At 39.5% G+C, this 21,125-nt stretch overlaps 1 protein-coding gene across 12 annotated transcripts in view; it reads right to left on the bottom strand.

Annotated features, from left to right (window-relative positions):
- KMT2C (lysine methyltransferase 2C) overlaps positions 1-21,125 on the bottom strand; it is a 188,848-nt gene that overhangs the window by 136,447 nt on the left and 31,276 nt on the right. For all 12 annotated transcript variants that reach the window (XM_063416028.1, XM_063416057.1, XM_063416045.1 and 9 more), the window contains one exon: positions 5,068-5,156. In XM_063416028.1, the coding sequence (XP_063272098.1) occupies positions 5,068-5,156 (89 nt within the window). The remainder of the gene's footprint in view (positions 1-5,067; positions 5,157-21,125) is intronic.

Genomic DNA, 21,125 nt, shown 5'->3' with positions numbered 1-21,125 from the left:
ATCTAAAAGCAAGCTCTCAGTGGTGTTAATTCCTCCTTTCATTAATTTTAGAAGGGATGGATGGCAATGATGAGGTCAAAGTATCTGCCTGGATTTTAAAACTGGATTTTGGTATTAACACATTGCCAAGAGCTTTTGCCATTGATTCACCCAAACCAGGACTTGCCCTCAGGTGTATTTTACTTTCTTCAAGGAGAGGCTCTATTCAGTATGACGCATATAATTGCAAAGGATGCCTGTATTTCCTTTATTAAATAGGGTATTGCAGATTTTTTTTTTCTCTAGAAAAGTGCTTTTCAGGTTGCTTCAAAGCTGATGAGATTCTGAATTAGTCCAAAATTCCCTGGCAATTTCTGCATGAATAACTTTCCTCCACTGAGAAGTGTTTGCTTCTGGTTCTTCAGTGCTTTGCCCAGAGACAAATGAGGCTGGTCAGAGGAAGCTTTATCTTCAGGAAGTAAATGTGAAGTCCAACAAGAAATCAACTGGCCAGGCAACATCACTGGGTCTGATAAAAATGTTACTAACAACAATAATTTAGATAAGGAACTACTAGTTGACAAAATCATCCAGGCTCTTTTATCTATGACCAACTCTGTGAACACCACGGGGAGTTGAGGGTCTGCTGGAAAGCACTGCTGGAAGAGCTGGTTGACATGATATGGATAGTTAACAGAATAAATACCTGATGGATTCACTAATAGTTTCCCAAGAGACTCAGCAGATCAAATAAACTTATTTTATTGCATTTCTCCCGGATCTGAATCTCAACATTTTTACAGTTCATAGATAGGAAGAATTAGAGACTCTAGAATGAGTTGGCATATTTCACAAGTGTTCTCCAAAAAAAAAAATTAAAAAGGGGGAATAATCAGATAATTAACACACAGAATTCAGTTTTCGGTTTCAACTTAAATGCAGAGCCAAGAAAATATCAAGTACAGAAACTTGCTGAAACTAACAGAAGATGGGAAAAGAAGCAGAAGCCAAGTCTTCATTAGTAGCAAAAGGGCTACCAAACCTATCAGGAGCTACTTGGTGTATTATTTCTTTCTTTGGATTAACAGTTTTATATTTGCATATATCCCTGTGCACAAAGCCACATAATTTCCAGAATTTTCTGGTTTGTATTTTTTTGGCCATTAGAAACTTGCTCATGAGAACAAAACTCTTGTTAGGGAGAGGAGAAGCACAAGAGGCTCCAGAGGGGAACACAGGACTCTGCAGCAAACAGCATTTAACTGATAACCAGAAAGGTGGAAGGTGTTGACAGCTGGAAGGTCCTGACAGGACCAGAGGCACCAGGCACAGAGAAAAACACAGGATGCTCCCTCTGAACATCAGGAAACCCTTTTTTGCTGTGAGGTTATCCAGAACAGGTTGTGGAGCCTTAATCCTTGGAAATAAAAGCTGGTCCTGGACAGCCAGCTCTAGGAGACCCTGCTGGAGCAGGAGTGTGGGTGAGATGATCCCCAGAGATCCCAGCCATCCTTAACCACGCTACGATGCCGTGGTGCCAAAGTGATGGAAAAAATGGGTAACCACAACATCACCTGGATAGAGAAACACCAACATCACTGAAGGAACCACAGTGAAGAAAAATGGAGGAGCAGACAGCTGGAAAGACCAATACAAAGCTGAAGAGCAGAACAGACAAAGTGAGGAGCCAAAGGATCAGCAAGAGAGACTGAGCTGGTGGGTAAATGAAAGGAGTCTGTCCTGAGGTTTACAAGAAGCTGAAAATCTATCAATTCAGTAGGAGCAGTTGTCACCACCCTTTTTTCAGGAAAAAGTTTACTTAGCTCCAAACAGATTTTTTTTCCAAATTCCAGAATTTCCTTTCTCCAATTCCAAATCCCTCCTCCTCTCTTTCCGTCCTTAAGAATTCATCTACACCAAAGGGATCCTAGTACTTGGCAGAGGAGGGACAGGGCTCAGAACTGCTGCAGTTGGCAGGGGAAGCAGCCATACTGAACTGAGCAGAGCAGCACACAGCCTACCCTGCTCTGTTCCAGCTCTGCCTCATTCACATGTGAAATTACAGAATTTTGGGAAGGGCACTCACTTGTTTCCCGAACTGCAATTAGAATGATTGTGCCTCAGCATTGCAAAAGAGCCCCTTTGGGAACAATTTCTGCCTTTTTCTTTTTTTTTTTTATTTAAACAAACATTTGTGTCAACATTACAAACAGAAATAATGTTTGGTACTTGCACACTCCTTGCTTTTTCTCCCCATGAAAGATTTGACAGCTACCAAACATTTCTTTATCTTAGGTGGGATTACACAGGGCTGTAGTGGTTTAGCAAAAAAGGGGATGAACTTAAACCATCACAGGGGCATATCCTTTTTCCCTTCCTGTGAAGGGAGTTTTTATTCCTCCTGCATTGCTCCCTGCCCTAAAAGCACAGCTCATTAAACTGAATACAACATTAGTAACATGGACTTCTCTCATTTTATGAAACTTAGTTAAATAAAATAAAAAAGAAACAACCTCAAAAACCCAAACTCCCATAGTAAAAGAATTCCTGATTATTCTCAACATACGAATTAAACAATGGAAAAGAAGCTAGGAACAGAGACTGAAAATATGTCACAAATCACATGTCAAGATCTCTAGACATCTCATTTCAAGTTTTTAATATTACTATATTGTGTTTTGGTTTGCCAACTATTGCAGAAAATTGCTGCCAAGACCATTCTTTGCAAGCAAAGAAAACAAAACCATCTTTTAGCTGAAGTAGAAATTAATAAACTAGTATAGAAATACCCTTCCATTTAATTAACACAGTTTTAAACAGAGCAACAAACTGAGATTATTCCCTCTCCCACACTTCTGTACTGACACAGGTAAGTGCTCAGAATAAGCTTCAGAGGCAGCAGCCTTTTCAGGTAACATGATTAAACCTCTAGCAAGTCACATGGTGCCCAGCTTTTAAAATAACATAATTGTGATTCTGTCTCTATCAAACTGCTCAACACAGTAATGCTATTTCAAGTCTATTTTGGTTCGCCTGCAAAAATGGGATTTCAGACCTATGTGTTTTTACTAGGCATCGTTTCAGTGAGGAGTGCAGTCTGTAATTCCATTCCATCCATCCATCCTCAGCACTGAAGTGATGCTGCCTCACTTCCAGCAGCAGACCCGGTGGAGTCCTGGTCCCTTGGGATTTCCAGCACAGTGCCACTACTGCCCACACCTTTAGAAAGGGGTATCAGCCTCCTGTGACACTCAGGATTATTCTGATGAAAGATAATGGAGAGACTCATCTATATGCACTCTCAGAGCCTTAAAGATAATTATGTGTTCCTCTCTCTTCAGAATCAAAAACTGCTCTCAGGTTTCTGCTGAGGGACTTTGTTAAAAATGACAAAAGCAAAAAAAAAATACAGCTATCACTGAATTCCCTACACAGCAGTGTACCAGTTAGGTTGGGTTTTTTAAAATATATTTAAAATTTATATAACTTATCACTTTACAGGGACACTTTCTGTCCCCTTCACTGACTTTCATAAGACTGCTTCTACCACATAGGATATAAAGAGTAATCATCCTCATCATCATCATAACTTAATAATAATGATGTAATAATAGAATTAGAACTAGTCTTCCTTTACCCTACTCTGTTTTTCTACACACAAATACGTGCTCAACGTTTTCACTTATTTATTTATTAACTAGTTAACCTACTTGTAGAAGCTGCAAAAGATCACCCAAGTTCACTACACTCAGCAGTTTTATTTACAGGGGCAGAAAAACAATGGGTAGAATAAAACAATGAAATATTCATGTCCACATGCTATTAACACTTAAATTCACCACAAGTTGTGACTACACACTCCTAACACTCCCCAAAGCCTCGAGTCACAAGCACAAAGCATTCTCAGCATCATTGCACATCTAGCAAGAAGGAAGCAAGCAGCCAGCACATAATTCAGGAGAACTCCAGCCTCCTCCTCATCTGTGGCTTTCACCACAGCAGCCACGCTCCTGCATGGCCCATGAAAAATGCTGCTGCAAAAATGACTCTTTTTCAGATCCTCTACCATTTGTCCCTATAAATCTACACCAAGCACAGATACCTCTCTTTGTCATTAAGGACTTCACTCCTTTCCCCCCTCCACTCAGCAGCTTTGAGAGGAACTGGACAACTCCCTTAACTCAGCTGGCACTTCCATGCCACTTCAGCCCTGACCACCAGCTTCTGCTGCTCGTGTCTCTGTGCCTCCTTCCACTTCTCTCATCACACACACAGGGCCACCTAATTAAATTTATAAACCCTTAGGTCTCAATGCATTTTCAAGGCTTATTTCTGTCAAAACAACAAACTTTTGCCAAGTGGCCACGGCATCATCCTTCCTGGTGGGTTTGATCCTTCTACACTCAGTGCCTGGTTAAAAACAGGCAAATGGCTGCAGACACGTGCCTGGCAAGGAGATGACAGTTCCTCACCATGGCCTTTATCTCATGTGTTGGCTCATCTGTTTGTCTCTTTAGGCTCTTGAACTGCCAGAACAGAAATCACAAAATGTTTTACCAGTACTCAGTCCAGAACAATGAGCTCCCTCTGGTAACTGAAGCATTTGGCTACCACCACAACAAATATTTACCAAAGCAGGAACAGAGATTTATCCTGTTTCCTAAGCAGCAGCAGGAAGCATTAGTATTTGGCTATCCTGGTTATCCCTTTGGTATATAAACTGCTGTAGTTAGCTGGAGATACAGGTCAATAAGTAGTAGTGTATTTTGGCGGGTATTCCAAAAACAGCAGCTGCCACTTCAGAGCTTTTATTTTTGTTAGATACAGCCTTGCAAAAGTAGGGAAAGAACCTCTACAAATCTCCAGTACAAAGACATTCCCATGACATTATTTTAAAATAACAGCTTCAATAGCTTTAAATTAATATAGGTTTAAATATGGAGGTTTTGTCCTTTTAAATCTGCCCAAATGCACATCTGGTGCTAAAAAATGAAAGAACTGTTTCTTGTCTACCAAAGTCCTGCATAACTAAATGCATTTCTGAGAGAGAAGCAATCCCAGAGAGCATCAGCACTATATTCTCAGTACCTGTTTCCACAGTGTTTTCTGTTTCTGCTGCCTCCAAACCATCCATACTGTCTTCATCCTCCACTGCAGTTTTTCCTCTACTCCGAGGCCTGCAAACATAAAAAGGAAAAACTCTTTTTAGACTGAAAGCATTTGTAAAATTAGGACTTAAATCACTTCATTTTGAAGGATGAATGTCAGCACTTAATTATGTAACATCCAAGCTAACCCATGATGTCAGTCTTGTAAAAACTGGAAGCTTCCTCCCCTTTTTCCCCATTCTAGGTTTATGTCCCCAGCAAGGTGCACTTGAATCAGCAGTTGGCCCCTTAAGTTTCTCTGATTCTTTTTACAAGACAAATACAATAATGAACTTTTACAGATCAAACAACAGCCTAACTCAGCCAGATTTTGATACAACCATCCTGTCTGCTCCACATAACACATAACTATAGAGAGGTAAGAGAGAACACTACCCAAAATCTGGGCAGTAGCTGCCATAAAATAGAGACTGATCCACACAGAGCACCCTTGGAAGAAATTTCCCTAGAATAATAATGATGCTAAGGCAATGAAACTGAAACACACATTATTTTCAGTGAAACAATATTTTGACACATGAAGTAAAATGTTATGAGAGATGACTAGATGTCATCACATTAAAAAAGTCATCACGTGAGGACACACTGTCAAAACTAAAATACCTGGCAGATTTGTTTCAATTTCAACCAAGGTCTGAGGGAAAGCAGACAGGTTTGTGCCACAAATTCCAGCCTTTTTTCCCCTGCCTGGCTCTTCAGTAACTATCATGGTGGGCTGTTGAGAAGCCCAGGCATCCAGATTCCCAGCTGTTCAGCAGCCCATTTGAAAGGGAGCCAAGAGCTTGGCAACTTGCCTCCCAAATTTTCAGGCTACTTGGCAACCTGCCTGGCATGCTGACGGAAAGCCTGGGAGACCCTGGGAGCTTCTGATTCCAAGTACACAAATTTTGAGCAGTTTGGGGCATCTCAGCAGTTCCAATGTCCCAGAGCTCCCAGGCAACCATTCAGCCAACCAACACGCCTGGAATTGGGATGCCACACAGGCCAGCACACGGGCACCCCGCCTGCCCCCAGACAAAACCCCTCCAGTTCCTCTTTCAAGGAGGATTCTGAAAGGTTTGGGTTTAGTTCTGCATCGGGGAGAAAAGGTTTTGGGTTTTTCTGAAGCGATTAAATCATTCCAAAACCAGCATTTCCTTTTTCTGTACAGACTGTTGTAGCAGTTGGGTCCATCCAAACTACTTCCGCAGGACTGGATCTATTAATGAGCTACAGAAGAAAAGCTATCCTGCAGTGCCTTGGGTTCTCCTGGATCAAAGAACTGGGCAGAACTGGAATCATCTCTGCACTCTGTACTGGTTGCTCTCCTGCTAGAAGAGGATTGACTGTCTTGGACTACCTAGCACAACAACCCCTTCAAATTATGTTGGGACCATTTTAGTTTCTGTGAAGGAGAAAAAGAATAATTAAAATGAGGCTCAAACCAAAGTCTGAAAACCTCCCACTCAATTTACAAAGGAGCTGGGGGGAAGAGAAAAGCAAGAAGAGATTAAGGGCAAAAGGACTTTTCTTGGCATCCCTATAAAATTTGTTCAGAATAACGCTGAAAAACGTGAGCACAGTGGGAACCCTAAGGATTACAAGCCTATCATTCCCCTTGCCTGCTTATCCATAAGCAGTGACAGCAAACCAGAAAACAAAAACTAAGTAACAGCCTTTCTTACAAGAGACAGGAGCATCCCCTTATTTGCCACTTTACATGTTCACACAAAAATTGAAAGCAGAATAAACTGCACAGTGACCAGAAGAAACTCTTGCACTCCTCTCTTCAGCCACTGCATCAGCCCAGAGCTGGCCAGAATGGGGACACACATTTTGGAAGAGGGAAGGACACAAACACTGCTGGCAGCAGCATCTGAGATGCTCACAGAGATGGATTCCCATCTGTAAAAAGGAGTAGGGAGTAGAGCACACGGAGTAGCACAGCCACTGGATACAACAGGCTGGATCTTCCAGCAAGACTGAGATGCAGCAAGGAAGGTAACACTCCTCTAGCACTTAGAAAAACAAAGCAGCAGGCAAAGAAGCCCAAAGCATTAAAGTATTAAATTTCTTGCAGTTTTTCACAACATCCCAGCACATCACCCAGCATCCAGTGACAAGACAGGAATGCAGGTGAGTGAAAACACTTCCCTTGGTGCAGGAATGCTCAAAAGCTTTACAGAACACAATCAGCTAAGAACAGGGATTATTTCTAAATCCTATCCCAATTATTCTTCTACCAACTACCTGTCTGCAATGCAAAGTTACAAGTCCGTACTAAACAAAGATTACAGTGAAATCATCACAAACATAAATGATAATTCTGCTTTTTCACAGCCACCCCTTTTCAGTATTCCTCAACACAGCCCTGGAGGTAAAACTTGCTGCATAGTGGAAGATGATGATTGTTTATGTTTATTTAATAATTTACAGATGAGTTTAGATTTTCTATTAAACTACAGTTCATGTATTAAACACCGAAGTACCTCACAAAGCCTTTTTAAACATTTTGTTTAAACAAGAGCAGTATTTGCGCCTTGAACTCCCTATTGTATTTTAGCAACCTATTTAACACCAAGGAAAAGCGGAGGTTTCAATTAATTAAACATAATTGCTTCCTTCAGCAGAAGATATAACCATGTCTGGTGTCTTCTTGCCATTCCCCTCCCCCAAATATTTTATAGAAAGCCTTCTTAATGTTGTGCAGGTTTTAAATAAAATTGAAGAAACAGTGGAAAGCATGGTAGATTATATCATGCTAGATATTAACTTTTTTTTTGCTGGTTACATTCATTTCCCAGTCATCCGAAGAGATTTTATTCCCTACAAATTTATGTTTGGCTTCGAGTAAAAAAATAATTCAAGTCACAAAACAGTGAAATATACACTGTACTGACAATTATAATTTAATGTTTCCACAGCAAACACCATTTGAGAAGGCCATATAGCATACCTAATCGCTGCAATCAGCATTTCTAATAAGAATGGACTGTTTCATGTTATTTGCATTAAGTTTACACATTTTATACATAAAGCTTTTGGCCGGTTTGCATAACACTGCATTTTTCCACTGACAAACCCTGTTAATTTTTTTTTTTCTCTATACTTATTTCCACTTGTCCTTAACTACAGTGAGAAAAGCAGCACGTGCTCTGTTCTTTGCCTGGGAGTTGGTTTCTTCTCAAGCTCATCCTTCTGAAGGAGGATGTGAGAAGGCAATAGAGGAAAGATGGTGTTAGGGGCCAGTTTTTGGTGCCTTAAAGCAATTATAGAACAACAGCCCATGACTATTGCCCTTCACCCACACAAAACCAGGCAATCCTGAGCTGTAACTCCTGTACTGAACACTACAACCTCAGTTCTGCTCTAGATCTTGAAGCCCAACCCCAAATTTTCTTACCAGGAGGAGAAACTCCACCACCCTTCCCCATCACAGCGCAGGAGCCCAGCAGCTCGGGGTGGCAGAAATATTGAACACAGATGAGTCACGGCTCCTACAGCTCCCACCAGAGCCAGAACACAATGTACAGGCAGAGCCTGACCACTGCACACACCACCACAAAACAATAAATATCAGTCAGTGGGCAGGCAGGGTGCTGAAGTCCTGCCAAGGTCCCTGCCATGGCTTCCTCGCCTTTTTCCTACTACACAGTTCAATTTAGAAGGAAAAAAAAAAGAGCACGTCTATTTCGGCTCAAAAGAACAGATCCACTGAGAGAAATATAACTTCTTGAAGTGTTTAAAGCACATTCAGCATTTCATGGAATGAAGTCAACAACAAAGACAAAACTATACTTTTTTTATTAACACAGGAATCCAGTTGAATACAATTACTGTCTACGGTAATTTTCTCCTACTTCCATACAACAGTCATTTATCAGAATCCTTTGTGACCTACTCCTAAATTTTTTATCAATTAGCTTTTTTAGCTAATGACTTTCAATTATCTCCATCTTTAAATATACCATGGTAAACAAAAATCTCATAATTCTTCTCTGGGTAAGCAACTAATTAAATTTAGCCCTGAGGGGGAAAAAAAAGCCCAGAAAAACCTTTTGCAGGGCTCAGCAGAGCATTAGTTACTCCCTCTACACAGGGGGAAAGCCCTGCTGAGGCTGTCTCAAAGCCCTGAGGACTTGGATAACACTGGGAGATCACCAGGCACCTGAGCAGCTTCTGCTGAATGCATGGAGAGAAACACGGGGAAAAAATGGAAAAATCTCTTATTTACTGACAGTAATGAGATACTGGTTCTTTTCTTCTCTTTTCTGCATGACTGGGTTTTTTTTTTTTGTGTTTTGTTGTTTTTTGGAAGGTAACAGCAATAGCACCGTAACTGGACAAGTACAATGTAGGTCAAAAGTACATCTTGGATCTTATTCATTCTTTCCACAAAGTGATCAGGAATAAGGCCATGGGCCAACATTTCCTGGAACCACATGAAATAACTGACAAAGCTACTATCCTCAGCTGCCTGTCACTGCCAGGCCTGGTTTATGATTACCCAGAAGTTATTGCCAGACACCAGTTTCTGTAAGTCTTCCCTAAGTTGCTACCAACAAAATCATGTGACAGCTTGTTCAAGACCGTCTATCAAAACTATTGTACTCACCCCATGCATTTTGTTCCAGGCTTATGAAAACAGGTACACATGTCTCACTCAAGAGTTGACCTCTTTTTCCAAAATGCTGAAACCTCTAAATCACTCAGAAACAAAAGCACCTTCCTTCGTATGCTCTGCAAACCATGGAGCAAACTGATGGTGCTAAATATACAAACCAGGGCCAATAACCTTAAAAAGCAGTGTAACATCTGGGATACAGTAACATCCTAAACCAGCACAGATGTCTTGTTAAATGAACATCTGTCCACAGCCTTACCCTGGAAGATGGTGCAGGCAGGATTTATAAAAAGGTTCAATTAGTGCTGCCAGCAGCACGGCTAGTCACAAATTAACTGTGTTCACAGGCACTTTCACAAGTGAAAGCTGTTACCCTCTTTTCAAGAATCTTTTTAACAGGTGTGCAAAAGCCACATGCTCCCACTACACTACTACTGAACCGTAGAGTCCTAAATACAGCTGTAAAAGTTTAACTGTGCTTAAGTAGAAGCTAAAATACTCAAGGTTCAGCTGGTAGCCCCAAGCAAAGAGAACCACAGCAAACAAGGATCAGTTCATGGAAATACCTATGAGGAAAAGGGTTTTTCTTTTTTTTTTTACCCTCTCTGAACACTGCTTTACTCTGTATTACTTCTAAGAGTTGAGAAAATTCTACATCCAAGTCTGGATAAAATGAAGAGCACAGCTCTGGAAGCAAGAAAGATGCCACCTAGTTAGAATTAACTTCAATAGCCATAAACATTACCAAGCCTAAAATAGGAAACTCACTTATATTGACTCCAGCCTCAAACTGATTCTGATTTAAAAGATTCTTCACAGGATTTTTTAAATTGAGCAATCAGTAATAGGTGAAAATGTTTTCTGCATTTGCCCTCATTCTCCACTGTTTTCTTTTGTACATGGTAAAAAACCAAAAGAATGCAACATGGAGTTTCTTCTTCTTATGTTATACATGTGTACACTAAAGGCTGAGGGATCTTGATGCATGAGAAAGATGTGTAACAGAAACATGTAAAGTGAAAGGTGACAAAAAGTTGACTGTTCATTAATAGAGAGAAGTGAAAACTTTCTTGTTTAACATCTGCTGAACCAGACTTCAATTAAAATCTCACAGAACTTGGAAAACCTTCAGTTCCATTACTGAAACAATCAAAAAATACACTTGATATTGCCTGTTAGTTTCCTGGTACAATCAAAGACAAGTGTGTTTATTACTACTTTTAATTTATAAAGCATAATAATCTTTTAATAAAATACTACATCAAAGAGAAGTGACCAGCTTACATTTGAACCCAAAAATTGCAACTTCCCATCTTACATCTCCTCTAACCAGTAACGATCTAAAAAACATTATTCAGTCACTCAATACTATTCCTTTACTCGGGCTGCAACATCTTTAGAGCTGAAACTTTTTCACATCTCTATTTTATGCAGTTACTACTGAAAGCAACAAACACTAGAAAAAAAAGAATATTACTGCCTTTGAGATCAGGGATGTCTGAGAAAAAGCATAAAAAGGACCTGCCTCCACTGGACAATTCTCAGCTTAACTTTTGCAGTACTGCCCTGTGACAGGGAGATTTGTCAAAGATTTCCTACACTGCCCAAAGAAATGCAAATAGAATTCAAGATTAATTGTACTGAATATCATAGATGCATCTTTGCTTTCATTCCAGAGTACAGTCACTGTTGACATAAAGTAAGCAAATGCAGAGGAAACTCATTCGTAAATGCAGAGCTCTTGAGGAAACAAGGCTGGCCTGAGGGGCTGGGAGTGAAGTATCAAAATGAATCTGCATTGCATAGTTCTAATGATTTAAAGCCAACTACATTAGTACTTTTAGGTAAATGTGAAGCTTTGCTTGTCTGTATTTTTGACTTCAATTGTCCTCACACAGCTCCCTGTACTATGGAGGTTCTCAGGCCCATATTGGTGCAAAATTACTTTCCATAGGAGCCAGAAAAGGCAAATAGGATGTGCTGCCTCTGCAGGCACTCGTCAGAGGACTGTCTACTCAAATCAAAGAGCATCAGGAATGTAAACCCAGTGCTGAAAAATCTTAATCTCAACTCAGTTTTGCAGGAGGCCACAGATCCAGGAGGCTGAAGCTGCACTCTGTTGAGTGATGAGGCTGGTCTGGACAAAGCCACCACATTCAGTATTTTCTCTGTTCCTCCCTGATGTTATTTACAGTTGTTCACTTTGAGTCTGGAACTGCTCTTTTAAGAGATAAAGCTGATGAAGGCTATCATAGCTGAAACAGAGCTTTCCCAACAATATCAAGACCATGAAGTCTTCTTCCCAACTTGTTACCCACTTGAGAACGTCCTCAGTGGGTTGGCAAGAAAGACACAGGGTCACACCAACCAAAGGTCAAACCAGGAAGACTCAGTATCACTGATTACCAGTTCATTAACACTTGCAGGTACATAAAATAATACATTTTTCACATGAGCCCAGAAAATACCAAGGACATCACAGCTCTGCTACAGCCAGTTATGGCCTGAGACACTGACAACAAGCCAACTACACTGCAAGGACTTCTGCACACTTTTTATGTTACATTTTCTCATTACATGAGAAAATCTGAGTTGGATGTTCAAAGTATGAAGCCAGGCTGCCTGATCCGCATGTATGGACCTCAGATTTGGAGACAGTTCCAATAACAGAGTGAGAAATCATATAAAAGGCTTTCAGATCTTCCAGCTTTCTTTTTTACTCTTCAAACCGACTGCTTAGACATCTATAAATTCTGTAAGTGAAAATTGCTTTCAGTCAACTATCTGTCACATTAACCCAGCAAAGCACAGCATCAGAAACTGCTACAGGTTCCTCTTTCTCAAGAACCACATTCCCACTGATATGGAGCCTCGTTTATAGTTTTGGTTCTGTAACACAAAACATTTTACATGCAGATCTGAACAATTACACACTTTTCAGAAAAAATTGCAAAAAAAATTCAGATGCAATTACAACACATTGTGTATCTGCAGCTTTGAAGAAACTACATCCTTTCTATATTTGTTAAAGTGCACTTGGCCATACTCACTAACATAACGATGCAAAATCACATACTAGAATTGCAGCACTTCCAATATCTTTAAAAACCCTTTCTAGAATCAAATTAAGACAATTTTTTGGGAGCACCAAGAGCTACCACCAAGTAGAGGCATCTGCAGGTTTCCAATCCCAGCAAATTCTGTTTTTCTACCTGGCTCAAGACTTGATAAATGCTCTGCCTTTGTAATACCCCCAGATAACAGTTAGTGTGAAGCTCTTTGGTAAATTTGCTAAATAATATTTATCAAGTCCACTGACTGTTTTCACATGTTCTGTTTTGACAAAGAGAAAGAAATGGCAACATGAACAGCTCAGAGACCAGTGGCACTGTCAAGAGCACAAATTTCTAACCACACGTGACAAATTCAACCTGCACCTGCTCTTGTCCCTGCTCCTCTGTCCTCTAAGTAAACAAAATTGCATCAAAATATGCCACTGCACCCAACACTGCATTTTCCTGGCGGGAAGCATAAGCATCCACTTTGATCCGAACACAAGATTTGTTTCTCCATGACGACGGGCTATGCCAAGCTCTAACTCCTCCAATCTTGTGAACAGCCATGGTGCCCAGAATTTTTTACCCACATCAGCACCAAGCTCGTGTCTTTTTTAAGAATTATCCAGCTCCTTGTTCTTTCACACGCTGCAAGGTTTGCCTGCTACTCTCTTTTGAACAAAGGTGGCAACACAATGGTAAGGGCTGTAATTCTCATGTCTGGTGATTTCGAGATCCTGTACATAAAATTCAGCGGATCTGAGTCATCACGCATGAGAAACAGCTGCCAAGTACTTGGAACTTGGTAGAAGTTTAGGTCTCTGTGAACAGATTTTTGTAATTTTAGCACCATTAATTAGAAGTCATTTTCAAAGATTTCCTTTTGGAACTTTGCAGTCTGACAGAGTCTTATCACAGGAACATCGAGAAGATTCTTGCAAAGTGCATTTGTCTCCTTAAGTTAAATATCCTCACTGGATATATTTAGGTGCCAGGTGAAGGCTGGGCTCTCTGCCACTCAGCCACACACAGTGCAGGTATACAAATAATCCAATAATCTAATACTAAAAACTAAAGTTTCTACTCAGAGATGTGTTTTTATACCCAGCAAGTGAATCTGCATACACTGATTATACAGTGTTGTAACCACTGCTTTTATTCATCATTAATTTAGTTGGACACTCAAAAAAGGATGCAAACATTCAACTATTTTATATTTTAGATAAACTAACCCCACTCACATGACATCATTTTGAGAGGTTTCCAGATCTTACATCTATCAAAACGCATCAGCCAGCTCAGAACATCTCTCATGCTTTCTCATCGAATAAAGCTCAGAGTCTTTTGTCTCAAGTCACTTTTGCTAATGTCTTCAGACTTCATGGCAAACACAAAGTCTTCCTGTAGATTACATGGAAAATAAATCCATTGCTTCTTGTTGTTTTTGAAATGTTTCTGATGCCACTAATACAACCCAAAAAACCAACACCTTTCTCTCCCTCAAGTTGGTGTTACAGGATTTCCTGAGAAAGGCAGGTGTCCACCAGTTTCACCTGAAATTATGTTTATGAAAAGCAAAGAAGAACCTATGGGCAACAATTTCAGTGCATTTAATCTTAAACAACCATTGAAGCTTCAACTAGAAGGATCAGGACATGAAAGGAAGGGCAGTACCCAAAGAGCTATAAATAACCTGCTTTTATACAAGATGCTGGCCTAGAATACATTAGACAGAATTTTCTTTATAATACTCAAATTAATTGATGGCATATAAGAAAAGTAGTTCTTGCATGTCAACCACAGTTTGTCATTACCCATCCAAAATGGATTTAGACAGGAAAAAAACACAACACAACAGAAATGAATGTCATATCACCACATATCTTTTCCATCTGTTAGCACCCTTAGTGCTCCTTATAAAGAAATACATTTTTATTTCAGATAATGTCAACAAGTATTATGAAATATTTCTCTTTCAATAAAACTGCTAAACCTAGGAAAGCCAAAGGGAAAAAAGCACAAGATATGCTCACTAATTAAAAATTCATTAAAACTTAGTCAGAAGGCTTGGAAAACCTCAGAAGAATAAAAATAGATCTAAGAAGAAAATGGGCAACGGAATCAGATGGGTGTCAGTGTACATTTATAATTCACATGAATTGTTTTTCTTTTAACAAAATTGTTTTCAAACTAGATGTAAATCCTAAAAGCCAGATCATGGAAACTATTTTTATACCAGAGTAAATAAATGTCTGGAAATACTATTGTGAAATATAAACAACAATACAAGTAGCATAATAAGCAACACTCCACAGCACAGCACAAGAAATACAGATCTTCAACATGTCTAAAAGCTTCAGTATAAACAGGCATATCAATCTCTAGGGGTGCTGATGAGGTAGAAATTCTAAGGTTTTTGTTAGAAATTCTGCTAACAATAATGTGCCTAAATCTTTTTTTCATCCCTGAAGAAGAGTCTTCTAACCCAGACACATAAATTTGCCTGCTGACAATTACAGATAGTTTACAATTAGCTCCAAGTAATAATAATAATAGAGAACTTTTACACTTCTGTTTGAAGGACTGTTAAATTACCATTATTATTTGGAACAATGATCATTGCTGTTCACCAACATTCTCAAAATTTCACCTATTTTTATTCGAGACCACTACCAACTATACCAAGCTGCTTTGTAGATTTTTTCTCCATAACAGACTTCAACTCTTTAATATGAATTAATGCTAATTTTTTTTAATTATTGGAGGGCTAATTGTTTTTTTCAAGTCTTATTTCCTCATTGCTTTAGTGTGCCCTTAAAGAAAACCTTTAAAAACGTGAAGTTAATAAAAAGATGGGCTTCCCAGCACTTGATGCTAGAGAATTTCTTCTACCTGACCATCACCTTGACACTCCCAGCCTGAGAAGGGATCAGAGTGCCAGAACTGCCAGCACAAGGGTGATCTACTGCTCAGCCTACATCATGCGATACAGGTCAGAGTTATAAACAAAATTCTCTGTCACATGAGAGGGGCATGTCCCCAGAGAACCCTGCTAGAGCAGCTACTACAGTGGAAGCCATCCAAGAGGACCAACTGATACCTCCAGGTCAAGTTCCTCTGAGGCCACCATCCAAGGACACAAGGCTGCAAGCTCTTTTCTATTTACTGCCCTGCAACTTGCACAAGGTCCTCAAGTTCTGCAATTTCTCTCCAGTTCCACAAATATACTCAGTTTAAATGTTAAAATGTGGGGGTTTTTTATATAATAGGAGACCAATTCTCAAAATCTATGTTCACTGTGGAGAAAAACATGGAAGTATTCAAGATTCAAACATGCAGACTTAGTGATTTACAAATTAAGTTGAATTAACACTGATTGAATCTATACCCAGCAAAAAGGAGAGTTTTCATCCACATCAGTTTATTTCATTCATTAGAGGCTCGTGAACGTCTGTGCTGGAAGCAGCCACGGAGAAGAGCAGTGATAGGAAAGGGTTACTGCAGAAGGAGGAGAGAATAAAGCCAGTGGAGCTTCTTTTAGTGACAGTGCAAGTAACGCTGTCTAAAAGGATTTGGAAAACATAATCTGAATCCCTTTGCTTTCTAACTTTTTTTTTTTTTTGCAAACCACAAGAAAAAAAAGTAATGAAGATAATCAGAAATGATACTGCAGTTGATTTATAATGGGACTATTTGTATATTTACCTAATCTTTTCTGAGCACAGACCTTCTGGAATGACAGCTTCTTAGATATTTATACTTTTATTTCAGCTTGCTTTTTACATATACACATATGCTTCTAATTAACATTTTACAGCATGGAAATTCAGTTCTACTCACCAGACCACACCACAGAGCCTTAAAAATTATCTTAATCAAATGTTTCAGAAGTACTTTCAGGTATAAAAATCTGGCAGAGCAGCTCTGAAAGAGCTACACTGGCAACCACTTGTGAAGATGACACAGACAGCGAAGCACATACATGTAACTTAATGGCCCTAAAGCTACTCATATTTATCCAAATACTGCCTTGGTGTCACAACAGGACAGAGCAGTTCCTAGCTCACAGCCACACAAATTTCAGTATTAAAATAATTATTTTTTCTTAAGAGTATTCTGCAGATTTTTTTTGCAGTATTTTTGCACACTGAAATTTCTCCCTGAAGTACCTGAAAGCCTTTATGCTAATAAAAGAACTACAATTGAGGTATGCCTTGTCCTCGGAACCTTAGAAACCATTTGTCTTTTGCAATCAATGTATTAAAGATAACGTTTGAAAAGAATCTTCAACCACAAAGGTGTTCAACATTCATTACACCAGCCCTGGAAAAGCTGCTACAGGGAGTCTGACTGCTCCCAGATTCACTGGACACAATGCCAGAATCATTATCCATGCCAGCCCAATATCCATAACTATCACTCAATAACCGTAATTGATTGCAGCCTGTCTTTCACAAAGCCACTCACTTTGCCATTCCCTTTGTCATTTGTTCCTCCTTCTGAATTCGTGCTCATTTCCTTTGTGAACTTCTCTGGTTTCAGCTTTCAACCACTGGTTCTTGTCCCTTTTCCTCTTACATTAGGGAACCCTTAAGAACTCAGTATTTTCTCTGCTGGAGATACCATTCACTGTTCCCTATTGCTTGTTTTTAGGGTTTAAATCCCCCATCCCTATAATCACACAGACTGAGCACCTCTGCCTTCCTCCCCAACACAATCTCCTCCAAGCTTTCTACAATTTCTGGTCCTTTGCACGACTTTTTGCCAATATTTCGGTCTTTCAGCTGTGGATATCTGAATCACATTGAAATGGCAGCAGCAAATCTCACAATCTCTATGATAAACAGAGCTTCAGTGCACAGCCACAAACATCCCACACTTTCAATCTCTTGCCAGAAATGCTCCTTTCTGGACTGCAGCCCCATCCCTAAATCTCTACATGGCAACACCATCCCCTCTCCTTATTCTGAAGAGCATTTTGTTTAACTGCTCCTCTGCCTCTTCCCTGTGCTCATCCATGTCATTCCATATACAGATTTCAACAGCAGTAATTGTTATTAATATTGACTAATACCAGACTTCACTGCTGGAGGACCACCCAAAAAACCCAAAGCAAAGCGATGACAGTTCCCAAAGACAACAAAGTGCTTGGTCAGCCAGCCCTTAAACCAATTACTGCAGGCTTTATTCCAGTGAATAATTCAAACAAATAGTTTTAATCAGGGTATAAAACACTGTTAAGCCCAGCACCTTTAAAGAAATCCATTTACATTACATCTTCATAGAAAATGATGGACAAAAGACCACATCAGATGACTTAATATCTACATCAAAGGAAACTTGGAAAACTCACAAAGTGGAAAAAAGGATAAAAAGGAAGGGAAAGCATTAAAAAGAAAGCCCACCAAACCTAAGAGTTCCTGCCTGTAAAGAATGCAGCAAATACTTTTATTTCTAAAACAAAAAGTATCCATATCTGCCCAAAAGTCATGTCTTCCACATTGTCATCATTTCAGTGGGAACCATGGGATTTCACTATCTCACAGAAGTGAGCAGTATGTATTTCAATTCACTTTGTAGCATAATAAAATATTCTACCAAAATTATAAGATCTAAAAACAATTACTTTATTGCATCTTACAACTTTTTCACTGTAAAATTCAACTCCAAGGTAGTAATTGGCAGGGACAAAATTATGTAGCAATTAGGGCATGACAGCAAAAGCAAACAAGAATTGAAAATGGGTTCGACACTTCTGGTAACAAGCAGGTAATTATCACAGCAGCTTGAAAGGGGCATAATCAACCAAACTGACATCATCCCTCCCACATAATAAAATGTGAAATCCCTTTACGTGCAGCGTAGCTCTTACACACAGCTGGTAAATGCTGCTAGTCTAGTCTCGATGTTTGTATCTGCAGAGCAGCTGAGGTTACATTTGGGATGGTTCAAGAGTGGATAATTTTATTTATTTATTTAGGATGGTAATAGCTATTACATGTTTTCATCCACTGTGGGCTACAGATATTATCACTAGAAAATGCTATTTTATAAAATTGCCCTCTCCCTTCTGAGTATAATTTTGTTTTCAAAGTTCCTAAAAAAGAGAAAAAAACCCCTCTGCCTACCATTACATTTCTAACATCTACAAGACAAAACAGGTTGAATATTTTTAACATAAAACCAGAAAGTTGCTAGATTTAAACATGCTTCATTCTTAACTACTATATTTTACTAGCAACACTTTTTTCCCCAATATGAATTAGTTTTAAGTCAGGTGTGAACATTAAGTGTTGTCTCAAAGCAACACTGTGCCATGGACATACCTGTTGTTATCTCGACACAGTCTAACTGCAAAATAAACAGTGATGTATTCATCTTCATCATGTATTTGAAGTAATTAAAATATGGTTTAAAAACCCCATTCATTTATCTGCTGTGCCCTTTCAGCACTTTTTACTGTGAGACTCTCACATCAGTGCTGTGTCTGCAAAACCCATCAGAGCCCCGACTGACTCAATCAATGGTGGGTGTTTCATGTGCTAGAGCAGGCTGGGGGGAACCTCCTTCCTCACTGTTTTGTATATTCCTAACCTGTGTTCTTCTCCATTTTCTCCCTCTTTGTGTTGACAAATCCATTTACCTCCACACTGTCAGTCAATAGCATTAACTCGCTGCTCCCACCTTTTTCCAGCTCATTAACAGCAAGGCTGAACCCAACACTAATCCATCCCTAAGTCTGCCCTTAACTATTTCCACTCAGCTCCCACCTTTCAGATGGGTTTCGCTCCTTGTTTCTTGGATACAAGCAATTTCAAACACACTGGAATTGCAGCTCGATTTGTATTGATTTTTCATGACAAATTTCCACAAAACGTTTACAGAATATCCGCACCTATCATTTTGTAAACTGTGCTGCAAGTACCATAAGTAAAATGAATTATTAACCCTTATTTTCTCATCTTTAAAAGCTCAGTGCTAACACACCACAACATGAATTCTTTAGACAGCTATTACATTAAGCAATCTACTTTTTAATCAATTTTTTGTTATATTTAGACTTTTTTTTCCCCACAAAATTCTCAAGAAGATAACACAAAGCTGGCTTCCTGGATCTCAGCTTCTGAAAAGTATTAGGGCAGTTTTGAGTATTCCTTGTAAGAATTAAATCTCCTGAGTGTGTAGCCTAAACATGGCATGCCTCGACTTGTGGAAGGTTTGATTTACTGACAACTAAAACAGATGTGGGCACAACAGGAGAGATTTAATTGCTGACTAAATGTTACTGACGTGATAAAGATGTTAATGCTATAGCAAACCTTGTCTTTTTTCCTGCATATCTGAACCATTTCAAATCTCAAATGATTTAAACAGGTTAAAATTGTTCCAGATGTATTATCGGGAGTTCGCTAAATTAGAATAAAGTGATAAAAGCACAAGTTTTAAATTTATAAATTTATACCAACAGTGAAAGGAAACACTGACCTCGAAGCTAAAAAGGATAAAGACTAAATAAATAATTTTAAAAGTTATTTGTAAACTAACTGCCATGAGTAAGGCTTACTCCTTTTAAAAGCAAAGCTTCTCTGAGCATGCTGATTTTACAATGAGAACATGAAAAACAGCTTTACAAGGAAAAACAGCTTTACAAGGAAACCTCTGTAGGTCAGAGCAAAACGAACAGGACTTGGCCACCAGTCAAACACTCCCCTGAATTAAAGGTGAGCTGCACATACCCTTCCCCAAGTGAGGCTGCTGTGTCAGGAGGCAGCTGCCAGGCAGGATCCCCACGCAGGCATCTGAGCACTGCCCTGGCACAGCAGCAGGGCAATAAAAGCCACTGCCCAAGTCACTCACTGCTGCCAGAGGAGCAGCACAGATCTCTGCAACCGTGGCCTTGAACGCCCCGTAAATATAAAGCTAACCAGAAAGTTTCCATTACCAACAAAACACGGGGAGGGGAGGTAAATTACCAAGGAACAGGTCCTCAGAAGGGATGAGGTGGGAAACCTTCAGTAACCTTCACCACCTTCTCTTCCCCACTTATCTTTTGTTGTTTCAGTGAGAGATTGTGGCAGAAATGTTTCTTACTGAAAACTTAAAACTACAGCAGCATGCAGGAGTCACAGCACTGAGCATCCTGGATAAGGCTACTCTATGATACTTTAATTCTAAAGTATCATCTAACTGGGGGAACACGTAAGACTCACAGAAATTCCAGACCCCATAAGCTCCAGAATAACTACATAAAGTCATCTGATAAAGGGACAAATATTGGTTTTCTTCTTTGTATCTGGATCCTATAGTAAAGGTAACATG

This window comes from Prinia subflava, chromosome 1 (genome assembly GCF_021018805.1).
Source record: "Prinia subflava isolate CZ2003 ecotype Zambia chromosome 1, Cam_Psub_1.2, whole genome shotgun sequence".
NCBI lineage: Eukaryota > Metazoa > Chordata > Aves > Passeriformes > Cisticolidae > Prinia > Prinia subflava.
This window is presented reverse-complemented; position numbering and strand designations above follow the sequence as displayed.